This window comes from Astyanax mexicanus, chromosome 24, assembly GCF_023375975.1.
Source record: "Astyanax mexicanus isolate ESR-SI-001 chromosome 24, AstMex3_surface, whole genome shotgun sequence".
Classification (NCBI taxonomy): Eukaryota; Metazoa; Chordata; class Actinopteri; order Characiformes; family Acestrorhamphidae; genus Astyanax; species Astyanax mexicanus.
In genome coordinates, this window is record NC_064431.1 from 3,641,600 (window position 1) to 3,663,494 (window position 21,895).

At 38.2% G+C, this 21,895-nt stretch overlaps 1 protein-coding gene across 3 annotated transcripts in view; it reads left to right on the forward strand.

The window, feature by feature from the left end:
* LOC103028460 (filamin-B) overlaps positions 1–21,895 on the forward strand; it is a 126,954-nt gene that overhangs the window by 58,623 nt on the left and 46,436 nt on the right. For all 3 annotated transcript variants that reach the window (XM_022682249.2, XM_022682248.2, XM_022682247.2), the window contains exons 8-21: positions 2,425–2,562; positions 5,201–5,327; positions 9,043–9,179; positions 10,009–10,202; positions 10,770–10,883; positions 11,633–11,776; positions 13,785–13,908; positions 15,098–15,258; positions 15,410–15,500; positions 16,224–16,393; positions 16,506–16,623; positions 18,134–18,396; positions 19,194–19,791; positions 21,652–21,825. In XM_022682249.2, coding sequence (XP_022537970.2) covers positions 2,425–2,562; positions 5,201–5,327; positions 9,043–9,179; positions 10,009–10,202; positions 10,770–10,883; positions 11,633–11,776; positions 13,785–13,908; positions 15,098–15,258; positions 15,410–15,500; positions 16,224–16,393; positions 16,506–16,623; positions 18,134–18,396; positions 19,194–19,791; positions 21,652–21,825 — 2,553 coding nt within the window. The remainder of the gene's footprint in view (positions 1–2,424; positions 2,563–5,200; positions 5,328–9,042; positions 9,180–10,008; positions 10,203–10,769; positions 10,884–11,632; positions 11,777–13,784; positions 13,909–15,097; positions 15,259–15,409; positions 15,501–16,223; positions 16,394–16,505; positions 16,624–18,133; positions 18,397–19,193; positions 19,792–21,651; positions 21,826–21,895) is intronic.

The following is a 21,895-nucleotide window of genomic DNA, read 5'->3' on the forward strand; positions in this document are numbered from 1 at the left end:
AAAAAGTCTGTTTTTCTGCTTGTCTCATACAGTGCATTTCTACTGCAACAGTAAAGTAAAATAATATTGAAGATCTTAAGAAGTAGATGGACAAAAGCCATCAATATTCAAATTGCTATAAACAATATAATTTCAAGCTGACTTGTTGGTGCGACTGAAATATGCAGTTTTGGAAGAAAAACAAGCTTCAGGACATGTAATCAAAAGATCTGTCATCAAGTCTTCACAATATTAATGACAATATAAACCAATTGTAAAAATGCAGCTGAACCATTTAAAAAAAAATAACATTTATTTTTAATTATTAAGAATATTGAGACTAATAATTTCATATATTATATAGATTTATTACACACAGAGTGATCTATTTTAAGCATTTATTTATTTTATTGTTGAGGATTATGGCTTGCAGCCAATGAAATAGTGGAATATTATATATGGCTAATTGGTGCTTTTGGCAGTGTGGGCAGTGTGCTAAATCCTGCTGGAAAATGAAATCTACATCTCTATTAAAACGTTGTCAGTAGCAGAGGGAAGAAGTATGAAGTGCTGTAAGATTTTGTAAAACAAAACTGCACTGACTTTAGACTTGATAATAAAACACAGTGGATCAACACCAGCAGATGACCTGTTTCTCCAACCGACACTAGACCTTGAGCAGTTTGACTGTGTGTCTCTCCACTCTTCCTCCAGACTCTGCTCCCTTGATTTACAAATGAAATGTAAAATTTACTGAAGGTCAGTAAACACTGCCAAAAATACCAATTGGTCTTATATAATATTCTAATTTTGAGACACTGATTTTTGGGTTTTCATTGGCTGTAAGCCAAAATCATCAACAATGAAATTAATAAACACTTAATATAGATCACTCTAATGTACATCTGTATAATAAATTAGTTACTGAAATAAAGTAAAAAAAAAATTATATGCACCTAGTGTAAGTTTGAACAGTCAGGCCAGATCTGATCTGAGCAAAAAAAACTGAATTAAAAACTGATGCTTGTAATGTGAATGTATCCAAAATGAGCTTATTGAGCATGATGGGTTGATTTAGGTGTATTTAAGACTTAATTTTCTGTGGTGTGAACGTTTTGATGGAGTGTTACGTCTCCGTCTATGAGCTCAGAGAGAATATTGTCCTTTATTCTGAAAGGCACGTGGCGGTTGGACGTCTGCGGGGTCCGACTCCACCCTGCCTGTGGCCTTGGCATCTCTTCTGCTGCTGTAATGAAAGAACTGAGGGATAGACGACCTCATAGCAGAGGAACTCCTCTCCTCCCAGAGGCCCGTTACCCTGCATGTGTCTCTGGCACGGGCGTGTGGATGAGCCGGCCCTGTGGAGCTCTTACCACACCGGAGATTAGTTCAGTGTTTTCGCAATATATGTAGCTTTGTGATTGTTATGTGCTCAGTTTTATTATAATGAGGAATATTATTATTATTATTATTATTATTATTATTATTATTATTATACTAATGAAACTGATGAGCTAATAGACAATGAAATATATTGAGTCTCATATCCCGCTAGTGCTGGGCAGTATATTACAGTATTTTTATTATTTTATTTTATTTTATTGTACATTTTTTATTTTTGCATGACTGGGCTTTTATATTAGTTTCTGACTTTCTCTACTGTTAGGAGTACATATAATATAAAACACTAAGGCTTTAAATTAAAGCTTTGATTACTATTGGGTTTACTTTGTGTGTGTGTGTGTGTGTGTGTGTGTGTATGTATGTATATATATATATATATATATATATATATATATATATATATATATATATATATATATATATATATATATATATATATATATATATATATATATATATATATATAAAGAAATCCTTAGACTTCATAAGCAGACACAGCAGCTATAAAACACTATAAATGGAACTAAAATACTCAAAGTATTCAAATGGATATTTCTCCTTTTATGTTCTATTGTACAAGACACAATTTTAATATCAATTTACAATGTTATTATTGAAGCCATAAGAGGTAATAAAGTAATACAATTAAGTAAAAAAAAATCCCTTCTTTATCCAATTAACACATACATTAAATTCAAGCTACAGTATAAATATATTTAAAAAGGCTTTAGTTACTGCTCTTAAAGTTTTTTGCACCTCATATCCTGAGTTTTGGGGAGTTTTTTTTCACTTGTTCTGAATAAATGAACCTGGGTGAACCAGTATACCACTCAGAATTATATCTCACACTAGAACTGGTGTAAATATAAGCAAACAAGATGATATCAGTGGCCTGTTTCTTCGTCTGTGTTGGTCTTGTTAAGGTGAAAATCCAGGGACAATCTTCTGAAATGAGAGACTATATATGAATATATGTGCTGGTTTAAGACCGAAGAGAGACAGAAGAAGTAAACCACATGGATGTGGATGTTTCTCTTTCAGCGTCATCTCCCGGAGCTTGCAGAGCTACAGGACGAGGCCTGCAGCCCAGAGGAGTGCGCGTCCGTCAAGTAGCCGACTTCAGTGTGGACACTCGAAGTGCTGGAAGCGGCGAACTAAAGGTCACAGTCAAGGGTCCCAGTAAGTAACGTTTATGACGTATATATGTTTTTCTTGGAAAACTTTACTATGTATCTACAATGTAGAGAAAAAATTAAATACTGAAAAAACACTGGATATAAGCTGAGCTCATTTTATGTGTTCATTGGAACAGGGTACTATACTATATTTCAGGGTACTTTTGATATTTCGCCAAAAATACAATTAACGCAAAACACAAACATTTTCTTAATATAACATTTTATGTAATATAAATATTAAGTTATTTTCCTTCTTTTAACACTTTTAAGGCAACTTGTCACACAGATCCAACATTTTTTCAATGGGTCAAAAAGTTTAAAAGTTGTGTATATTTTATTTATGGTTGCCAGGGTCAGTGGCACCAAAGTATGAACATCATGCGTTTCTTAGGCTCTGGTGCAACAGTGGGGTATATGGATCATATATGGCTGCATATAAGTGTTTTGCAGGAAATCATATAATTTATATAATTATAATTATGATCATTTGTCCTACAAAAATATCACAATGTATTGCGTGCACTTACATGGATTTACTCAGCATTGCTTGTTGTCACCATAGAAATGATATAGATGTAGCCATTTCTGTTATTTTATGATTTATTATTTTCTAGCTATCTAGCTAGCTAGCTGTCTGGCTGGCTGGCTATCTGTCTAGCTAGCTAGCTATCTGTCTAGCTAGCTAGCTATCTGTCTAGCTAGCTAGCTAGCTAGCTATCTGTCTATCTAGCTGGCTAGCTAACTATCTGTTTATCTAGCTAGCTAGCTATCTGTCTCTCTAACCGGCTAGCTAGCTATCTGTCTATCTAGCTATCTGTCTATCTAGCTAGCTATCTGTCTATCTAGCTAGCTGTCTATCTAGCAGGCTAGCTAGCTATCTGTTTATCTAGCTAGTAGCTATCTGTCTATCTATCTGTCTAGCTAGCTATCTGTTTATCTAGCTAGCTAGCTATCGGTCTCTCTAACCGGCTAGCTAGCTATCTGTTTATCTAGCTATCTGTCTATCTAGCTAGCTATCTGTCTATCTAGCTAGCTGTCTATCTAGCAGGCTAGCTAGCTATCTGTTTATCTAGCTAGTAGCTATCTGTCTATCTAGCTATCTAGCTATCTGTCTATCTAGCTATCTAGCTATCTATCTGTCTATCTACCTATAGATATATAGATATAGATATTGTTTTCTTCGCTCCTTTCACCATGCTTAGCCAAAAAGGCAGTACATTTGCTTCATTGGTGTTGCACTGGAACAGCAAGGCTATTCTTCTGTGTTTTAATTTATGTTTAATTTGTTTCAACCAAATTCTAGTTAATACTTATTATAAAGGCATTATCTCCCCCCACTGGGAGCATCATACCACAGTCTGAGCTCAGCTCGGCTGGAAGCGAGTGGGACCGCTGGCTGGTTTCTCGCTGGTTATATTTTGAATGGTGAAATTAGGTGTAAGGGTTTTAGGACTTTATGGGTTGCTGTTTTTAGAAAGTGGAGCAGGGAACACTCTCTCTTTCTTTCTCTCTCGCTCTCTCTCTCGTGCTCTCTCTCTCTCTTTCTTACAGAAGAACAGGCCTGGGTGGAGGTTCCCCAGGCACCACCAGGCTCTGGTGCCCAGATGCTTTATTCCAGCAGAGTCAGCAGGCTCGGTGCCAGGCCCTTCTGACTGTGATTAATGGGCTGCTTGCGTCATAAACCCTGGAAGAGGGTGGAACGTGTTTTAAGCACGTCTCACTAAAATGATGTCTCCTCATGTAATGATGATGGGATGTCTGATTTGTGCATTTAGAGAGTGTAGGAGTTCTGTAGGAGATGTAAAGTGTAGTGATTAGGGGTGTAAGCCAATATCGATACATATCGAAGCATTGCAATATTTTGTTTTGTAGTACAGGTATCGGCAGTATGTTGAGTCGCGACTAGTATTGTCACTATCAAATTATGACATTTCGATACAAAATCTGCCTAAATATATCAATATGATACCACTGCAAAAACCTATAACATCTGAAATAAATAGAATAATAGATTGAACATGGAACTAAAATATTGTTATTATTAATAATAAAAGAAAAAAACAGATCAACAATTAACACAGGGGCTTGTATACAATGTTTTGAATCATTGATTCTAATTTGCACTCAATTTGTGAACCGATTCACTCAATGAGTCTACACACAACCCAAAACCCCTATGTAACACGATGATAATTTTAAAGTTTAAATGTCTCCCAGCTTGTAAATGCCTTATTTGATCGAGTGAATCAAAACAACATGGGAACATGTGAGGGAATGAGGCTGACGTTTTTTTTTTTTATTAATGATTGCAGTGCTATTTTTAAATTTCATGTTGAATTATTCTATTTGGTTTTGCTTTTTATGTAGGTTGCTGCTGTGGTATCCTTTCAGTATCAGTATTGAGGTATTTAGGCGGGTATTGCATCGAAAATCATAATTTTGGTATCATGAAAACATTTGTAACCACAACTGCTGTATATACAGTCCGTTTTACCACAAGTTCTGACAACAAAAATCAGATTCCATTAAAGTGAAAATGTTACTTTGAAAAAGAATGAAAATTAGAAAATGACACATCTGATATTAATCAGAGTCAATAAGTGAATGTTTGTTTATTCTGCTTTGTTTCTCTGTTACAGAAGGTCTTGAGGAGCCTGTTAAACTGACTGAAGCGATGGATGGAACGTATGCCTACGAGTATTACCCCAACACACAGGGCAAATACACGGTCACCATCACGTGGGGTGGCCAGCACATTCCCAAGAGGTGAGTTTCCCATCCTGAGCCAGAAAATCATGCTTATAAGCCCTTTAACTGGTAACATACCCAAAGAATATGGTTCTTCAGAATCCTTTTCAAACCAGACTGAAGGAACATCTGCCAGACTCTTATTTGACTCCATGTTTAAGTGAAGTATAGATGATTTGGTCAAATCCCTTTTCTCTGAATCTGCAGTCAGTCAGATCTAAATATTGCTTTTTCTGGTTCTGTAAGAGTTCTGTAGGATTTGAGGTCTGAGTGTTGTGTAAATGTGGACTGTCTGTTTCTGGAGTCTTTATTATAGGAGGCGTGGCATTACGTCATTCACTCCTCCGTGTGAGTGTGTGTGTGAGTGTGTGTGTGTGTACGCTCAGGTAATCGCTGGTGTGTTTGTCTGGGTTCAGGGTCTTTAGGGAGTCTGGAGCAACAGTTCCACAGAGTACCACCAAACACAAAGCCCTGCGTGTTCCTACTTTCTGTTTTTAGTGTTTATTGGGTTTTTATACGGTTAGATTACATTGTTTTGCTGTTGGCTGGTGTCCCTTTTTTGCGTTTTTTTATTTTTTATTATTAACTTATCGCAATGTACAGTCTGTAATAATTTTGCTTTTATGTATAATCAGGAATAAAAAAAAATGTTTGGGATGCAACCAAATTGAAAAAATATATAAAAATGTATTTTGTTGTTTTGGAGGTTTTCAGTAATTTTGCCTTAAAAAAAAAAAGAATGAATAAATAAAATTACAAAACTACAATTTAAAAAATCATATCACAGCAGACATCCCAACAAAGCACAGTAGATTTACCTTAGCAGTGCAATTCTTATCGTGAGTTTACCTTAGTGTAATTCTAATTGTGAGTTTACCTTAGCAGTGCTATTCTAATCGTGAGCTTACATCAGCAGTGCTATTCTAATCGTGAGTTTACCTTAGCAGTGCTATTCTAATCGTGAGCTTACATCAGCAGTGCTATTCTAATCGTGAGTTTACCTTAGCAGTGCTATTCTAATCGTGAGCTTACATCAGCAGTGCTATTCTAATCGTGAGCTTACCTCAGCAGTGCTATTATTTTATTGTGAGTTTACCTTAGCAGTGCTGTTCTAATCATGAATTTACCTCAGTAGTGCTATTTTTATTCATAAATTTACCTCAGCAGTTTAATTCTACTCATTCATTTATTTGTGTATTCCATAGACTGTATATAGCTGGACAGAGCATCGTCTCTCAAAAGTGAAGCCACCACAGGTCGGGCGCCCCCTGCTGTTCGGCTGCAGAAAGCTGTGTAAATCCATCCATCCCCATAGGTTTCAATGGCAAAACAGACAACATTCAATCACGTTTTTTTCTAATATACTGTAATTCTACCTCCATTATTTAAATGCAGCAGCTAGTGTAACCTCTGCTTATATTGTTAAATTTTTATATCCCTACAGAATTCGGTTTTTAAAACGTTATTCAGCTCTATTCAAAAAAGGTGTGGTTATGGTAAAAGGGCTGCTTATGGGCGGGACCAATAACAGACCGTCAGCTCCGCTCCGCCCCGCTGTGCAGTCTGTGACCGCGAGGCAGCCCTCAGGGGCGGGGTTATGTAAATGAGTAGGCTGTCACTCCACAGTCTTTCTCCCTCCTCTGGGCTCTACTGCGCAGAATCAGGTATCAGGATCGCCAACATGGAGGAAGATTTTGGCTTCATTTACATTGAATGAATGGGAACGGAGACACGGCGTCCATCTTTTTTTACAGTCTCTGGTGTATTCTAATTGTGTATGTCTCTCAGCAGTGCTATGCTCATCACAAATTTACCTTAGCAGTTCAATTCTAATTGTGAGTTTACCATAGCAGTGCTGTTTTAATCGTGAATTTACCCCAGTAGTGCCAATTTATTCATAAATTTACCTTAGTTTAGCCGTTTTTTAGTATTTACCCCAGCAATTATTTTTTTGTCACATTTAGTTACACATTTACCTGGAAAGATAGCAACATTGTGAAGAGGTAGTGTGAACTGACAGTGAGCATGAAATATGATGTTGAGTTTGTGTGTTAATTAACTTTTTAACCTGGTTTTTGTCGGTTGTTTATCGATTTCTTGCTGGCAGTTTGTATAGTAGTGCTCTTTTAATGCATTGCTGACAGGCCATTGTAATATGGGATAAAATACAGTATATTAAACGTTGTTGATTATAAATTGTTCTGCCTTTTTTAAATATTAGGTGCAGCCGTTCTGTTAACTAATAGGATAAAGGTGTTCTGTCATTTCTTGACACTGGATCCAATATAAAGGGTCTGAAAGGTTAAGGGTCCGTGGAGATCCATCCAGCAGTCAGATTTTCCATGTCTTCGTCAGAGTGACTCAGTGATTGGAGTTCAGTAAAAGTGAGGGGGTGTGTGTGTGTGTGTGTGTGTGTGTGTGTGTGTGTGACCTCATGCCGGCCAGCGCCTGGGGCTTTAACTGCTGCCGCACAGGAACAGCGAAATGCTTCAGTGAGAAAACCTGAGGGGGGGGGGGGGGCAGCAATCACACAATCACCCACTGTCTCCTCAGTCTGGAGGTCTCTCAATTTTTCATCCACACACACTGACCCCAAAATACACCCGCCACCAACATTAACCCCGGAGTCGTGGTGGTCCGATCTTTTACTCTGCTGATTGTTCCTTGCAAAGCGTTTGATTGTATCCTGAGGGCTTCTTAATAGCTGTAAAATCAGGAACTCATCACACTTCATTAGGCAAACTGGAGAAGGCTTGCTTTAGCTGTTAGCATCATTAACCTCTTGTGCATTCACTCTAAATACACTAGAGTTAAAAAGGTTTAATGGACACTACTTGTTTACCTGTGCTATGCTATTCCATCATTAAAATAGCGCTACTGAGGTAAATTAGTCATATGTTTGCCTCTGTAGTGCTATTCTGATCTTGAATTTACTTCAGCAGTGCTATTTTAGTCATATGTTTACCTCAGCAGTGCTATTTTAGTAATATTTATCTTTAGAAGTTCTATTCTAATGAATTTTCCTAGTGCTAATCTAATCATATGTTTACTTAAGTAGTGCTATTCTAATCATATATTTACCTCAGCAGTGCTATTTTAGTCATATGTTTACCTTAACGGTGCTATTCTAATCATGAGTTTACCTCATCTGTGCTATTGTAAGCATATGTTTACCTCAGTAGTGCTATTTTAGTCATATGTTTCCTTTAATAGTGCTATTCTAATCATACATTTACCTCAGCAGTGCTATTTTAGTCATATGTTTACCTTAACGATGCTATTCTAATTATGCATTTACCTCAGCAGTGCTATTTTAGTCATATTTTTACCTTAACAGTGCTATTCTAATCATGTATTTACCTCAGCAGTGCTATTTTTGTCATATGTTTACCTCTGTAGTGCTAATCTAATCATGAACCATTTAAAAACTCTGAGGCTAGGGTCCGTTTATACTAGTAGTTAACTCGTGTTTTCTTCTCCAAGCATGTTTAACCTACCAGTAATGTCAAAACAGGCAGATGGGAAAAGATGCCGTTACTACAGTGAACCCTAAATGTAGGGTATGATTGGGGTTACTGGGTTAACTTGTCAACTCCTAGTAATCTATATGACCTCTATATGTCCAGTATGTTTAGGGAGTACCATCTACAAGGCATACAGTTGACTTGGTTATTCTTCATCTACTACTAAATCCATATATTGTTTAATTCTGTTTAATTTTTGCTTCTTTCAGTCCCTTTGAAGTTGTGGTTGGCCCTGAAGCAGGAGCTCAGAAGATCCGAGCGTGGGGTCCTGGTTTGGAGGGTGGAATTGTGGGCAGGTCCGCTGATTTTGTGGCGGAGTCTATTGGCTCAGATGTGGGAGTGCTCGGTGAGTTCTTTTTTTTTTTTTTATTTACCTCACTTTATGTGTGCTGTTCCCAACAGATGCCAAAAAATCACTATATAGTAAGAGTGTTCCTTATCCTGTCATTTGTGATATTCTCATTGAAATTTTGATGAAGGTATTTCAAACTATCAATACATCCCACAAAACAGCTTAAGGTCCAAGTTTACATGTAAAGGTTGGTCTCAGACTGCGGTTCATTTTGTGTTTAAACTCTGATCTCCTGATCACTTCCCAAAAATATATTGCCTTGCTTACAGTATTGCAATGTCTCTCTCGCTCTCGCTCTCGCTCTCTCGCTCTCTCTCTCTCGCTCTCTTTCTCTCTCTCTCTCTCTCTCTCTCTCTCTCTCTCTCGCGCGCGCGCTCTCTCTCTCTCTCTCTCTCTCTCTCTCTCTCTCTCTCTCTCTCTCTCTCTCTCTCTCTCTCTCGCGCGCTCTCTCTCTCTCTCTCTCTCTCTAGTCTTGAGACAATCACCCTAAGCAAGCTCTGAAAGTTTGGGATAGTGAGATCTGAGGTATGTTTGCAGAAATATGGATAAGCATTAGTTACTACAGATCAGACAGTAGAGAGATTTGAGAGATAAAATTGATGAGTGGGTCTGTTATCCTTTTTTTTTTTTTTCCTCCCGATTTTCAGAAGCGTATGTGGTAAAGAAATTTTTGCGACTGCCTTCTGAACGACCTCGAGAAGCAGTGGTTTGAATATTGGTTGAAATGACCTCACCATTGAAATCACTATTACGCAAACTGCTGGCTCACCAGAGGAGAATTTAGCAGGTTATAAAACAGGCCTTTTTAAATGATGTCTTGCAGGCTTTGCTATCGAGGGCCCGTCTCAGGCCCGGATCGAGTGTGAGGATCAGAATGACGGGTCCTGCGATGTGAAGTACTGGCCCACGGAGCCTGGAGAGTACGCCGTCCATGTGATGTGTGATGATGAAGACATAGAAGACAGTCCCTTCATGGCTTATATTGTACCTGATGATAAATCCAGTGACCCCAGCCAGGTACAGACCATTCTATTTAGTTGATATACCATGTTAATTAAAGTTTATTTAGTAGTTTAGATGGAAAAAATCATTATTTCTGTCTTGGTGACACTTAAAGGAGAACTCCAGTGTGAAATGGACTTTGGGTGTATTTATTAAAACGTGATAAAGTACTTACCTTTATTGAATAGCCCACCTCCTCTCTCCCACAGCTTTCTGAGATCCAGTATTGTGTGCTTTTTGCCCAAACAGGCTTTAGAACGAGTGATATGGGGCATATTTTTCCCCTGCAGATAAATCGCTTTTTACACCGTTATTCAGGCTCAAAGTAGTTTTTCTTTAATGTTCAATTTTGATAAGATTTAAGCTTTAAGATTTTAGTGCCAGTGCTGTATTTACTTATACAATGCATTTATTGTGTTTATAGTGTTTAAAGTGTTTTGTTAGCAACTTCTTCTTGAGAGTTTGAGGCATTCTGTGTACACAGTGCTAGTGCCAATATTCTAGAAATGAAATCTAATTGTATGCCCTTAAATTGCTTTTATATAATTTAGGTTTTAAATAAAGTATCTGTATCTGCTTCAGGTTAAAGCCTATGGACCAGGTTTGGAGAAGAGCGGCTGCATCATCAATAAGCCAGCTGAGTTTACAGTAGAAGCCAAGAATGCAGGAAAAGGTCCCCTGAAAATCATTGCACAGGTGAGTCCATATTAATATTAATGTTAAGGTGAGTTTCAAGTCTTTGTGTCTTTATTTTGCTGTTAAGCCACGTTTAAGCAGTATAAATTTGTGTGAAATTATTTTGAAAGGTATAAAACTCAGAAATGTCTTTTGTAATCCTTAAATACTTAAATCTCTGATCAGTGAGATATAATTATATATAACTATAATTCTATATGTCCTATATGGAAGGTTTATGGTGTTATAGTGTTATAAATTTATAATAGTGTTAAAGGATTTATGGAGACTCTCATTTTACATCACGTGGTACATGAGGTGGAACGAAATTGTATTCCCACGGTCCAGTTTACACCAAATAGAAATTTTTGAAATAGATAAATATAAAGATCAAATGGATTAAAAATAAACTAATATAAAATAGGTCACAAGATAAATACACAAAATATAAAGGAGTAGGAACGTAGCATAACGTCCTGAAAATTTGGGATGTTTTTGTGCGAATGTGTGCTTTTACATTAGAGATGCACTAAAAGGAAAGTTTATGGCCTTTTAGTGCACACTGTGTGTGTTATGGAGTCACAGTTATTGAAGCTTGATTGGCTAAAATACTGTTCACTACTATATATGTGAACAAACTTACAAATAAACAAAATGGACGATATTACGATTATCAAAAAACGATTGAGGTCATGTTCATTTATCGTACGATAAATCGATATTGCAATTATTGTGACAGTCCTACCTGTGTTTTGTTTTTAATGTGTCAGAACGCCGATGGCGAGCCCATAGAAGTGAAGATGAGAAATAAAGGAGACCACGTCTACTCCTGCACCTACACCCCCACCTCAGCCCTCAAACACACGGTGGCGGTGACCTGGGGAGGGGTCAGCGTACCCAACAGCCCCTTCAGGGTAAGCCCCCCCGAGCCTGAAACCCCCATAATACCCACTAACACCTCCTCGACTAACCAGTCTCCTGAGCTCGCTAACCTAACGCAGTCTGAGGTGAAGCTTCCGAAGCGCAAACCCGTCATTATTATCACCACCTACACCGAGGAGAGCTGCTCCATCTCTCAGGGGATTTAATTCACTTCCTGTAGCAGAAACACCACTGAAAAAAAACTCAGATTTGGCGGTTTTGTGTTTTAATTTCATTTTTCTTTGTTCAGTTTTGCAATGATTGTGAACCTTAAGCCGACCTGCCAACATCATGTATCTCCTCTTATGCTTGTTCGATTCAGTTTGTTCCAGATTTTGTAGCTCACTAAGTTAAGTAAAGCTAAGCTAAGTAAAGAAAACTGTAATAAAAAAAGACTTTGACTTTCATATAAAGTCAAATAAGTGCTGGATGTTAATATACACAGATTTCTCTCCTGAAAGCTGTTTATTTGTGTGAGTAAAGCACTCCAGCACTAAGGCTGCAGCACTAGAAATGGTGCGGTTAGCTGCTAATGCTAATGCTGCTCCAGCCTTGGTGCTGGAGAAACTTCACTAAAACTCCTGTATAATTCTGTACTTCAGAAGAGTGGCTTTACTGATAAAATTTATACATAAAGAGCACCGGGTTATAAGGAGCTTAAAAATGTGATCATGATTTTAATTTTGATGAATCACAGTATGTTGTGATAACACAATTTGTGTGCATTTTTTAAGTGACCACTGATATCAATATAGGTTAATCTAAAAATCTTATTCCTTTATTTACCATTAAATAATTTGTACTCGTAAATTCTTTTAAGGTTGGCAGGTCTGCTTAAGGTCAAATTAGAATTTTTACTGATTATTTGAAGTATTAATCATTTTTTTATTTAAAAAAAAATCTTTTTTATAATAATAATTTCACTAGGATTATTGTTGAACTAATAATTATATAACTAAATGAATGTGCTTTTGTTTTCTAATTCATAAATGAGTTTGGTCACGTTTTATTTTGGGGGTTCCCAGTAGCTAAAATCAGTGTTTAAATAATGAAACTCAGATTTATTATTTGAGAAAAAATAAATTGTATGTTAAAGTTGTAAGTTAGCATCTAAAATGTGCTCCCAAAATAAAATGTGGCCATATATTTCTATACCCATTATTTTTTTATTACTTTTTTTTATTAAAAATTACTAATTTATAATTAGAGTTAATAATAAGCCAATTCATTGTGATTAGTTTGTTTTTACTATTGTTTACAATTCTGCATCTCACTGAAAATCACTTTTTTATTTATTTTTTTATATTTTTAATTTGTTAACTTATTGAATGATTGATTTTTTTTAATTGACTTTTTTTCTTTAATTTTTCCATAAAATTTCATGAACTTGCTCCGAGACATTTCCGGGTCGTGGCATCTTGAACATTTCCTCTCGACTGAAAGTTAAACATTAATCAGTAGGACTGATCAGTGACTGAACTGATAAAGCTGTGGAAAATTTGTTTAATTACAAGAAGAAAAAATGATGTAATATTAAGAAATCTGACCATTATCAGACACTGCCAATGAATAATTGAATAATTGTTAACTGCAATAAATAATCAGCACCAAAATGTTGTTTAATACTGTGTAATCTCATTGTGTGTGTTTTATTATTTGTATGTTTGTAACGTGTGTGTTTTTGTAATTTTGAGTCTTGTGTGTCCCGTGTTAAAGGAGCAATAGGTAGCAGGTGGTCTGATGGAAACAGGTACGGCTGCTGTTTAGTGTAGTTAACGCTCGGCTGCTGTTTGGGGGAGATGCTTTTCTCTGCAGTTGAAGAATCAAATCCTCTCTCTGTTTCCAACGCAGATCATAATCATGATTACGGGATAAAGTATGAAAATGCAACATATTGCTCCTTTAAAAAAAAGAGAGAGAATAATCAGTTACTGTAAAAGTCAAACTGCAGAGTTTTTGTGAATGCAGTTTTTTTTAACACTCATGTGAATGCTGCTTTAGGTGAACGTTGGGAAAGGAAGTCACCCTCACAAGGTGAAGGTGTTCGGCCCTGGAGTGGAGAGGACCGGCCTGAAGGCTCACGAGCCCACACACTTCACTGTGGATTGCACAGAAGCTGGAGAAGGTGACGGAATTTTAATTCACTACCTTTTTTTTAAATATTGCAATGCATTTTATTTTTGCTGTATTTATTAAATGGTTCAAATGGTGGGAAAAGGTTCAGCAACAGTTTGTGCTGAAAGAATGAGGTCAGCTGACTACCTGAATATACTGAATATAGACCAGGTTATTCCATCAATGGATTTTTTCTTCATATTTCAAGATGACTGGAATGTCCAGGATTCATGGGTCTGGAATTGTGAAAGAGTTCAGGGTTCAGGGAGCATGAGATCATCATTTATCATTTTCACACATGGATTGAGAGAGAGTTCACCACAGAGTCCAGAGCTTAACCTCATTGAGAATCTTTGGGATGTGCTGGATGGAGAAGAGCTGCTTTGTGCAGTGGTTGGTCAGACTCTACCATCATCAATGCTGCTGCAGGATCTTGGTGACAAATTAATCCAGCAACACTGGATTGAAATAAACAAAGTGCTAAACAAACCAGAATATGATTTATATGTTAGATTATTAAAAAAAGTAGCACCTCTTACTTAGATTAGAGAGTTTTGCACATCTCTGTTGGATTTTCTCAGTCAGCTTTATGAGGTAGAGTCACCTGGAATTCAGGCTTTCAGTTAACAGCTGTGCTGAACTCATCAAGAGTTAATTACTTGAATTTCTTGCCTCTTAATAAAGTGTTTGAGAGCATCAGTTAAAGTAAAGTAGTGAAGAGGTAGAGTTACAGGTATACAGTGAATAGTGAATATTTGAGTAATGTTCTAATCCAGATTATGAGAAGAAACAACTACTCAACTAAGTAATGAGAAGAATTACTTTACGAACATTTCAAGAACTTTGAAAGTATCCTCGAGTGCAGTCACAAATCAAAGACCATCAAAAATAAAAATGATGATTATGAAACTGGCACTCATCAGGACCGCCCCAAGGAAAGGAGAAAGAACAAGATTCATCAGTTTCCAGCGTATGAAAAAGTTGATTGCTTATGTGTAAAACATTGAAGGAAATGGTATGTCCAAATTTATGACTGGTACTGTATTGATTTTCCATTGCAGATGCATATGAACACCCATCGACAATTGTGTATGATGATTTTGCGATGATTATGATGAAACAATATGTTGTGCAGCTCTAATCTGCAGATATTTCATACATCATATGTTTTTAAATATGTATATTTTTATCGTTTCTAGGTGATGTCAGTGTTGGAATCAAGTGTGACGCCAATATCATCAGCGATAAGGAAGAGGACGTCGACTTTGACATCATTCCGAATGCGAACGACACGATTACAGTCAAATACATCCCACCAGGGGCCGGACGCCTCACCATCAAAGTCCTCTTCACCGATCAGGTAAGTGATGGATTCAGGGTCTTTAAGTGGCTGCTGTGGTAACCCATGTGGTTAGTTGGGTGTTACTAGAGTTTTTTCCATTGTGACATTATTCAAAAACTTTAGTTTATTTTAAAAGATATTTAAGTTTATATTTTCTGTTGATTTGTAGGAAATTCCTGTCAGTCCATTCCGTGTTAAAGTGGAACCTTCCCACGATGCATCCAAAGTCAAGGCAGATGGACCAGGCCTCGCTAGAGCAGGTTTGTTATTTCACATGATTTTTACATTTTTCACATATTTAATTTCCACAAGTCTAAAGTCAGTGCAGTGTTTTCCAAGAAAATCTTATAGCACTTCATGCTGATAACTTTTATGAACTTGGGGATTTCATTTTCCAGCAGGACCAAAAGAACCAATTGGTCTTATATAATATTCAAATTTAAAACGGATACTGATTATTTTGTTCATGGTTTTCATTGGCTGTAAGCCATAATCATCAACAAGAAAGTAAATAAACTCTTAAAATAGATCACTCTGTGTGTAATACATCTATATAATATGTGAGATTCATATTTTGAGCTGAATTACTGAAATAAAATAACTTTTCAATGATATTTAAATGTGTGTGTATGTTCATATAAATAGAAAACTAAAAATACTAATAAAAATACAATAAAGTATAAAAGTACAGTCTGTAGTGTTAAATGGAGGTTGTGCAGTTAAACACAGTAGACAGTGAACACCAGTTAATGTGCATATTATGAGGGTAACTGATGCCAACCATATAAAAAGTGCAAATACAGTTATATAATAATTTAAATTTGCAGTGCAAGCTTGTGCAAAAACTACTAGTGCACTAGTTGTGAGATGCAGTAGTATATTCAGGTCTTTCAGTTGGAGTGTTTTGTTTTATCAGAGCTGATAATACACTATCTCAGCCCTTTAGTTAAATTCTGTCCTGAATTATATTGTTTTGTCTGCAGGTGTGGAGAGCGGAAAGCCCACTCACTTCACCGTTCACACCAAAGGAGCCGGGAAAGCTCCGCTGGACGTGCAGTTCTCCGGCCCAATCAAAGGAGAGCCTGTCCAAGACTTTGAAATCATCGACAACTACGACTATTCCTACACCGTCAAATACACACCGGTTCAACAGGTGCTGCCCCTCCCCCCCCCCCCCCTCCTAAACCCACCCACCCTGCAGTACACTCTCACTCTTCTATCTGTTCCAGTTACTGTATTCAGTGTCATGCTCTCGGTCTCTGCAGGGGGAAATGGTGATAAATGTGACGTTTGGAGGCGACCCGATCTCAAAGAGCCCCTTCGCCGTGGGTGTGGCAGCCCCTCTGGACCTCAGCAAGATCCAGGTCAACGGGCTGGAAAGCAGTGAGTGCTCTCGCGTGCGCTCTCTCTCTTGTGCTGTCTTTCATTCTTGCTCTCTGTATTTTTTTTGTGCTATCTCTCTCTCACTCTTACATCATCCCTCACTTTCTCTCATGTTTGCTTTCTCACTTACTTACACCTTTTGTCTTTTTCTGTTTGTATTTTTTGTTTCTCACTGTTTTTTGTTTTATTTACTCACTTTCGCTCTCTTTCTTACTCTTGCTCTGTTTCTCTCTCTCTCTCTCTCTCTCTGTATGTCATGCTCTTTCTATTACACTTTTGCTTTGTCTCTCTCGCGCACCTGCTTGCTCTCTCGTCTTTTTGTTTTTATTGCTTTTTTTTCTCTCTTTCATTTTCTTTCTTGTTACGTTGTCCCTCACTTTCTCTTTTGCACAGTTTCTCGTTCACTTTCTCTCTCATTTATTGTTTTTTCTTGCTCTCTTGCGGTTTCTCTCTCTCTCTCTCTCTCTCTCTCTCTCGCTCGCAAATGTTTTCTCTTTCATTCACATGCTTTCTTGGACTTTCACTTTCTCTCACTTCATTGTTTTTGCTCACGTTTGCTCTCTCGCAGTCTCTCTCTCTCTCTCTCTCTCTCTCTCTCTCTCTCCCTCCCTCACTCTCACAAATGTTTCACTCACATGCTTTCTCACACTTTCACTTTCTCTCTCTCTCTCTCTCTCTCTCTCTCTCTCTCTCTCTCTCTCTCTCTCTCTCTCTCTCTCTCTCTCACTCTCGCTTTTGTAATCCATGCATAGTCCTGTCAGGATAATTATTGGTGTCTCATACAATTTATGAGCATCACCTCAATAATTCCTGTCCATTAATGTGAATGAACTGGTATTTCTTCTGTTTACAAGCACATATATATATATATATATAAATATATGATTACATCATTATTTTTTTATATATATTTTTCATAATATATTCCATTTCCGGTGTCTGAGTTTTCTTAATAATTAAAAGTTAATTACTATATGAAAGAGTGTAATTGCATTATTATGCCATTAATATTATTATTCCAACAGTGGCAAGAAATGACCTACACACACACACACACACACACACACACACACACAGCTTTGTGGTGTTTAATGAATCACTAACAGCACATTCTGCTGCCAGCCTCTGTATTTTTACAACGAGTGGTGTGCTGTTCTACAACTTTCACCACACAGTTGTTGACATCCTAACGAGCGCTGTAAAACAGAGTGTGTGTGTGTGTGTGTGTGTGTGTGTGTGTGTGTGTGTGTGTGTTATATATGCTGGAGAATATATTGGTGAGGGTTCACAGAATAAAAAGTAAACCCGCACTTTAAAACAGGCTGCAGAATAATTAATTTCTGTATTATTCATTATTTAAGCGATGATTGATTTTAGTCATAAATCAGATTTACGCAATTTTCCGTCACCTCAAACGAAGCTCACTGCTTCACTTCAGCTCTGGATCTGCCAGACTGGATTGAACAAGAACAAGTAATGGAAGTTTACAGCTTATAAACCTGTGTTTCAGGAGTGGAGGTCGGCCAGGATCAGGAGTTTGCGGTCTCCACGAAGGGAGCAGGAGGCCAGGGGAAGCTGGAAGCTCGCATCACCAGCCCGTCCGGCAAATCTGTGCCGTGTGCGGTGGAACCCCAGCCTGGTAAAGGAGCCAGCCTGGTGAAGTACATCCCTAAAGAGGAGGGCGTCTACACTGTGGAAATCCTTTACGAGGGAAATCCAGTGCCAGGGAGCCCTTTCCCGGTGGACGCTATGCTGCCGCCTGATCCAAGCAAGGTTAGTGGTAGCAGTTTAACATTCCTCGATTTACAGTTTCAGGATTGTACACCGAATTTTGTAGTTTGAGGCATTACCACCCACAGTGAGCAGAGCAGTGGGTGATGATGATCATGACCAGCGGTGTCTGGCAAGAATTGTCCATGTTTAATCCATGTTTAATGTAGGAGGCCCTACACAAATATCCAACAAGTCAGTTCAAAGTCATGGGACACTATACTAGTACTTGTCACATGACATTTGGCATATTAGTGAGCAAACAGCTGGTGCTGATCACCATGTTTGCCACAATGGCTGACACCAAATACTATTTTCATAATGTGGGAATTGAAGGCATTACCACCCGCAGTAGACAGTACAGAGCAGTACAGTGAGTGGTAATGATTGTGACCGGTGACATCTGGCTAGAATTGTCCATGTGTATAGAAGAGAGAGGCAGGTATTGCATCCTTATTTAATGCAGAAAGTTCCATACGCGTATTCCACAAGTTAGCCCAGTAGTCTTAGCTTCTGTGGATCATGGCAAAAGTCATGGCACATGTTGGCATGTTGGTGGGCAGTCATCTAAGAACTGATTACCAAATTTGACACAATGGCTGACTCCCTATGCTCATTTCAATTAACAGTTATGTATTTGAAGGCATTACGACCCACAGTGGACAGCACAGTGGGTCGCAATGATTGTGACTGGCAGTGTCTGGCCAGAATTGTCCATCCTCTCCCATTAGATTTAGCATGTCAGAGGACAATTTTTTGGGCTCATTTCAGCTTTATCTGAAATGCTCTGTTCTCTACAGGTGAAAGCTTTTGGTCCAGGACTAAAAGGAGGTTTGGTTGGGAATCCCGCCGAATTCACCATCGACACCAAGGGTGCCGGTACTGGAGGGCTTGGCCTGACCGTAGAGGGTCCAACTGAAGCCAAAATCGAGTGTTCAGACAACGGTGACGGCACCTGCTCCGTGTCCTACCTCCCGACCGAGCCCGGAGAATACCTGGTCAACATCCTCTTCGAGGACGTCCACGTCCCCGGCTCGCCTTTCCACGCAGACATCCAGTACCCCTTCGACCCCACCAAGGTGGTGGCCTCGGGTTCAGGCCTGAAGCGCGGTAAGGTGGGGGAGATCAGCGTGGTGAACGTGGACTGCGCTAAAGCTGGACCTGGACAGTTGACTCTGGAAGCGATGTCCGACGCCGGCTCCAAGGCCAAGACTGAAGTGCTGGACAACAAGGACGGCACGTATACGGTCACGTACGTCCCGCTGACCGCTGGCATGTACACCCTGCTGCTGAAATACGGAGGACAGGCCGTTCCCAACTTCCCCGCCAAGGTGGTGGTGGATCCGGCCGTGGATACGAGCAAGGTGAAGGTGTTTGGACCGGGAGTGGCTGGAGAAGGTATGTAATGTAGTATGTATTATATTAAAGGAGAACTCTTGTGTAAAATAGATAGATTTTTGGTGTATTAAAACATGACCTGCTCTCCCGCAGCTTTCTGAGATTCAGTTATTTTTTTTTTTAACTCTGTCCAAACATGCTTTAGAGTGATATGTTTTATGAGTGGTATGGGGCATATTTTGCCCCTGCAGATAAATCGCTTTTTTCACCATTTTTCAGCCCCGAAGAAGCTCCACACCTCATTGGTAGAATCGGAAACATTTAAAACGAGCCATTAATAACTTCAAAACTGCACAAGAAGTTTATTTAAAAAACGACTCTTTACAAACCGATACGTAACCTAATCTTTTAGGTTACGTCAATTTCACGCAGCAGTTCTCCTTTAAGATATTAAAGAAAATTTAGTCCTGGATTTAACAAAATTAGCTGAATAGGCTGTTCCATAAGACTGAACCTGTTGAAGCAGCTTACAATCTCTGCTAGCGTTGGTTAGCTTGGCTTGGCTTTTTCTTTTATCTGCCATCCATTGTATATACAGTACCAGTCAAAAGTTTGGACACACCTTCTCATTCAATTTTTTTTTTCCTTTTTTCTTTTGTCCCTAATTTGCAATGAACACTGAAGTCCTTCAGACTATGAAGGAACACATAAGGAATTATGTAGTAACTTAAAACACAGAGTTAAACAACCCAAAATACTCTGTGAAATATGTGCAACAAACGTACCTCTTGCTCTTCCTTTCCTGGGGTCGGTCCAGATGAGTGCCAGTTCGATCATAGTGTATTTTTATATTTTATGCTCTTTGTGACTGCACTTGAGGATACTTTCTAAATTCTTGATTGTTTTTGATTCACTTCATTTCTTAAGTAATTTTTTTTGGTCTTTCCTGCCTTCTTTTGTTTACTGAATAATTCAATGTGTTTTTCTTTATAGTTTGGATGACTTTAATATTAATCTATATTGCAGAACATTTTAAAATAATGAAAAATTTTAATTAATGAATTTAAGTTAGATACTGTATGTGATGTGTTCTAGACAGTATATATGTCCTCCAGTCGCTGCCATTGAATAGTGTATATGTAAATGGTATTGGATTGATTTCAGGTATTGGCTAATATGAATAGTTTATGAATGTATTTGTAACTAATGTATCTAAAATCTCCACCATAGAGAGTGTTTCTTTCTAAAAACTAAACTTTAAGTGACCAGAAATGCATTTTTTATGTGAACAGAAGACCAAAACATGGACAAAAATCTCTGTTTTAGCAATAATATTCGGACGCTGTGGATTAAAGCCATAATACAGCCATAATACTGTCCATTTTTAAATACACAGTCTATTAAATTGCATCAGATCAGGACATCAGTGATGTGTTTGCTAATAATACTGTGTCAGTAATTCAGGTAAACTGTTTCTCAGCTCTTAATCCAATGAAAAAATCCAAAGTTCATCCTGTTTTGAAGGAGTTCTATTGTTTTCTTTGTTCCCATGACCTCATAAGTTGTCTTAAGGCTCCTCATGGTTTTCAGAGACGTGTTATTACTGTGCCTCTTCTTTCAGAGCCTCTCCACTCAATCTCATTATACCCTGCATGACCTCAGCCTCAACCGAAGGAGGGCTTCAGCTTAAAGGTCTTGGTGAAATATCCCAATATTACTTCAAAAGCCGGAGAGCGGTGTTGACGTTTTTATGACTGAGATGAATCGCTTTATGAGAGGAATGTCCTCCTTTGCAGCCTCTGTGTGCTCTTTGCTTGTTTTTGTCTTTTCTTTCCTCTCTGTGCTTTTAGCTTGTGTTCTTGAGTCGGTCTTTCTTTTATTTGTCTCTCTCTTTTTCTTTTTTTTGTCGTCACTCTTCAGGACTTTTCAGGGAGGCCACCACTGACTTCACTGTGGACGCTCGGGCTTTGACCAAAGTGGGAGGGAAGCACATTAAGGCTCAAGTTAAGAATCCATCAGGCGCTGCCACGGACTGCGTCATCGCCGACCAGGGGGATGGAACCTACAAAGTGGAGTACACACCCTTCGAGAACGGTACCACCACAAATTTTCAGTACTTTTATGCTGCAAAACTGCCAAGAAAGACAGTTTCTTAAGAGCACGT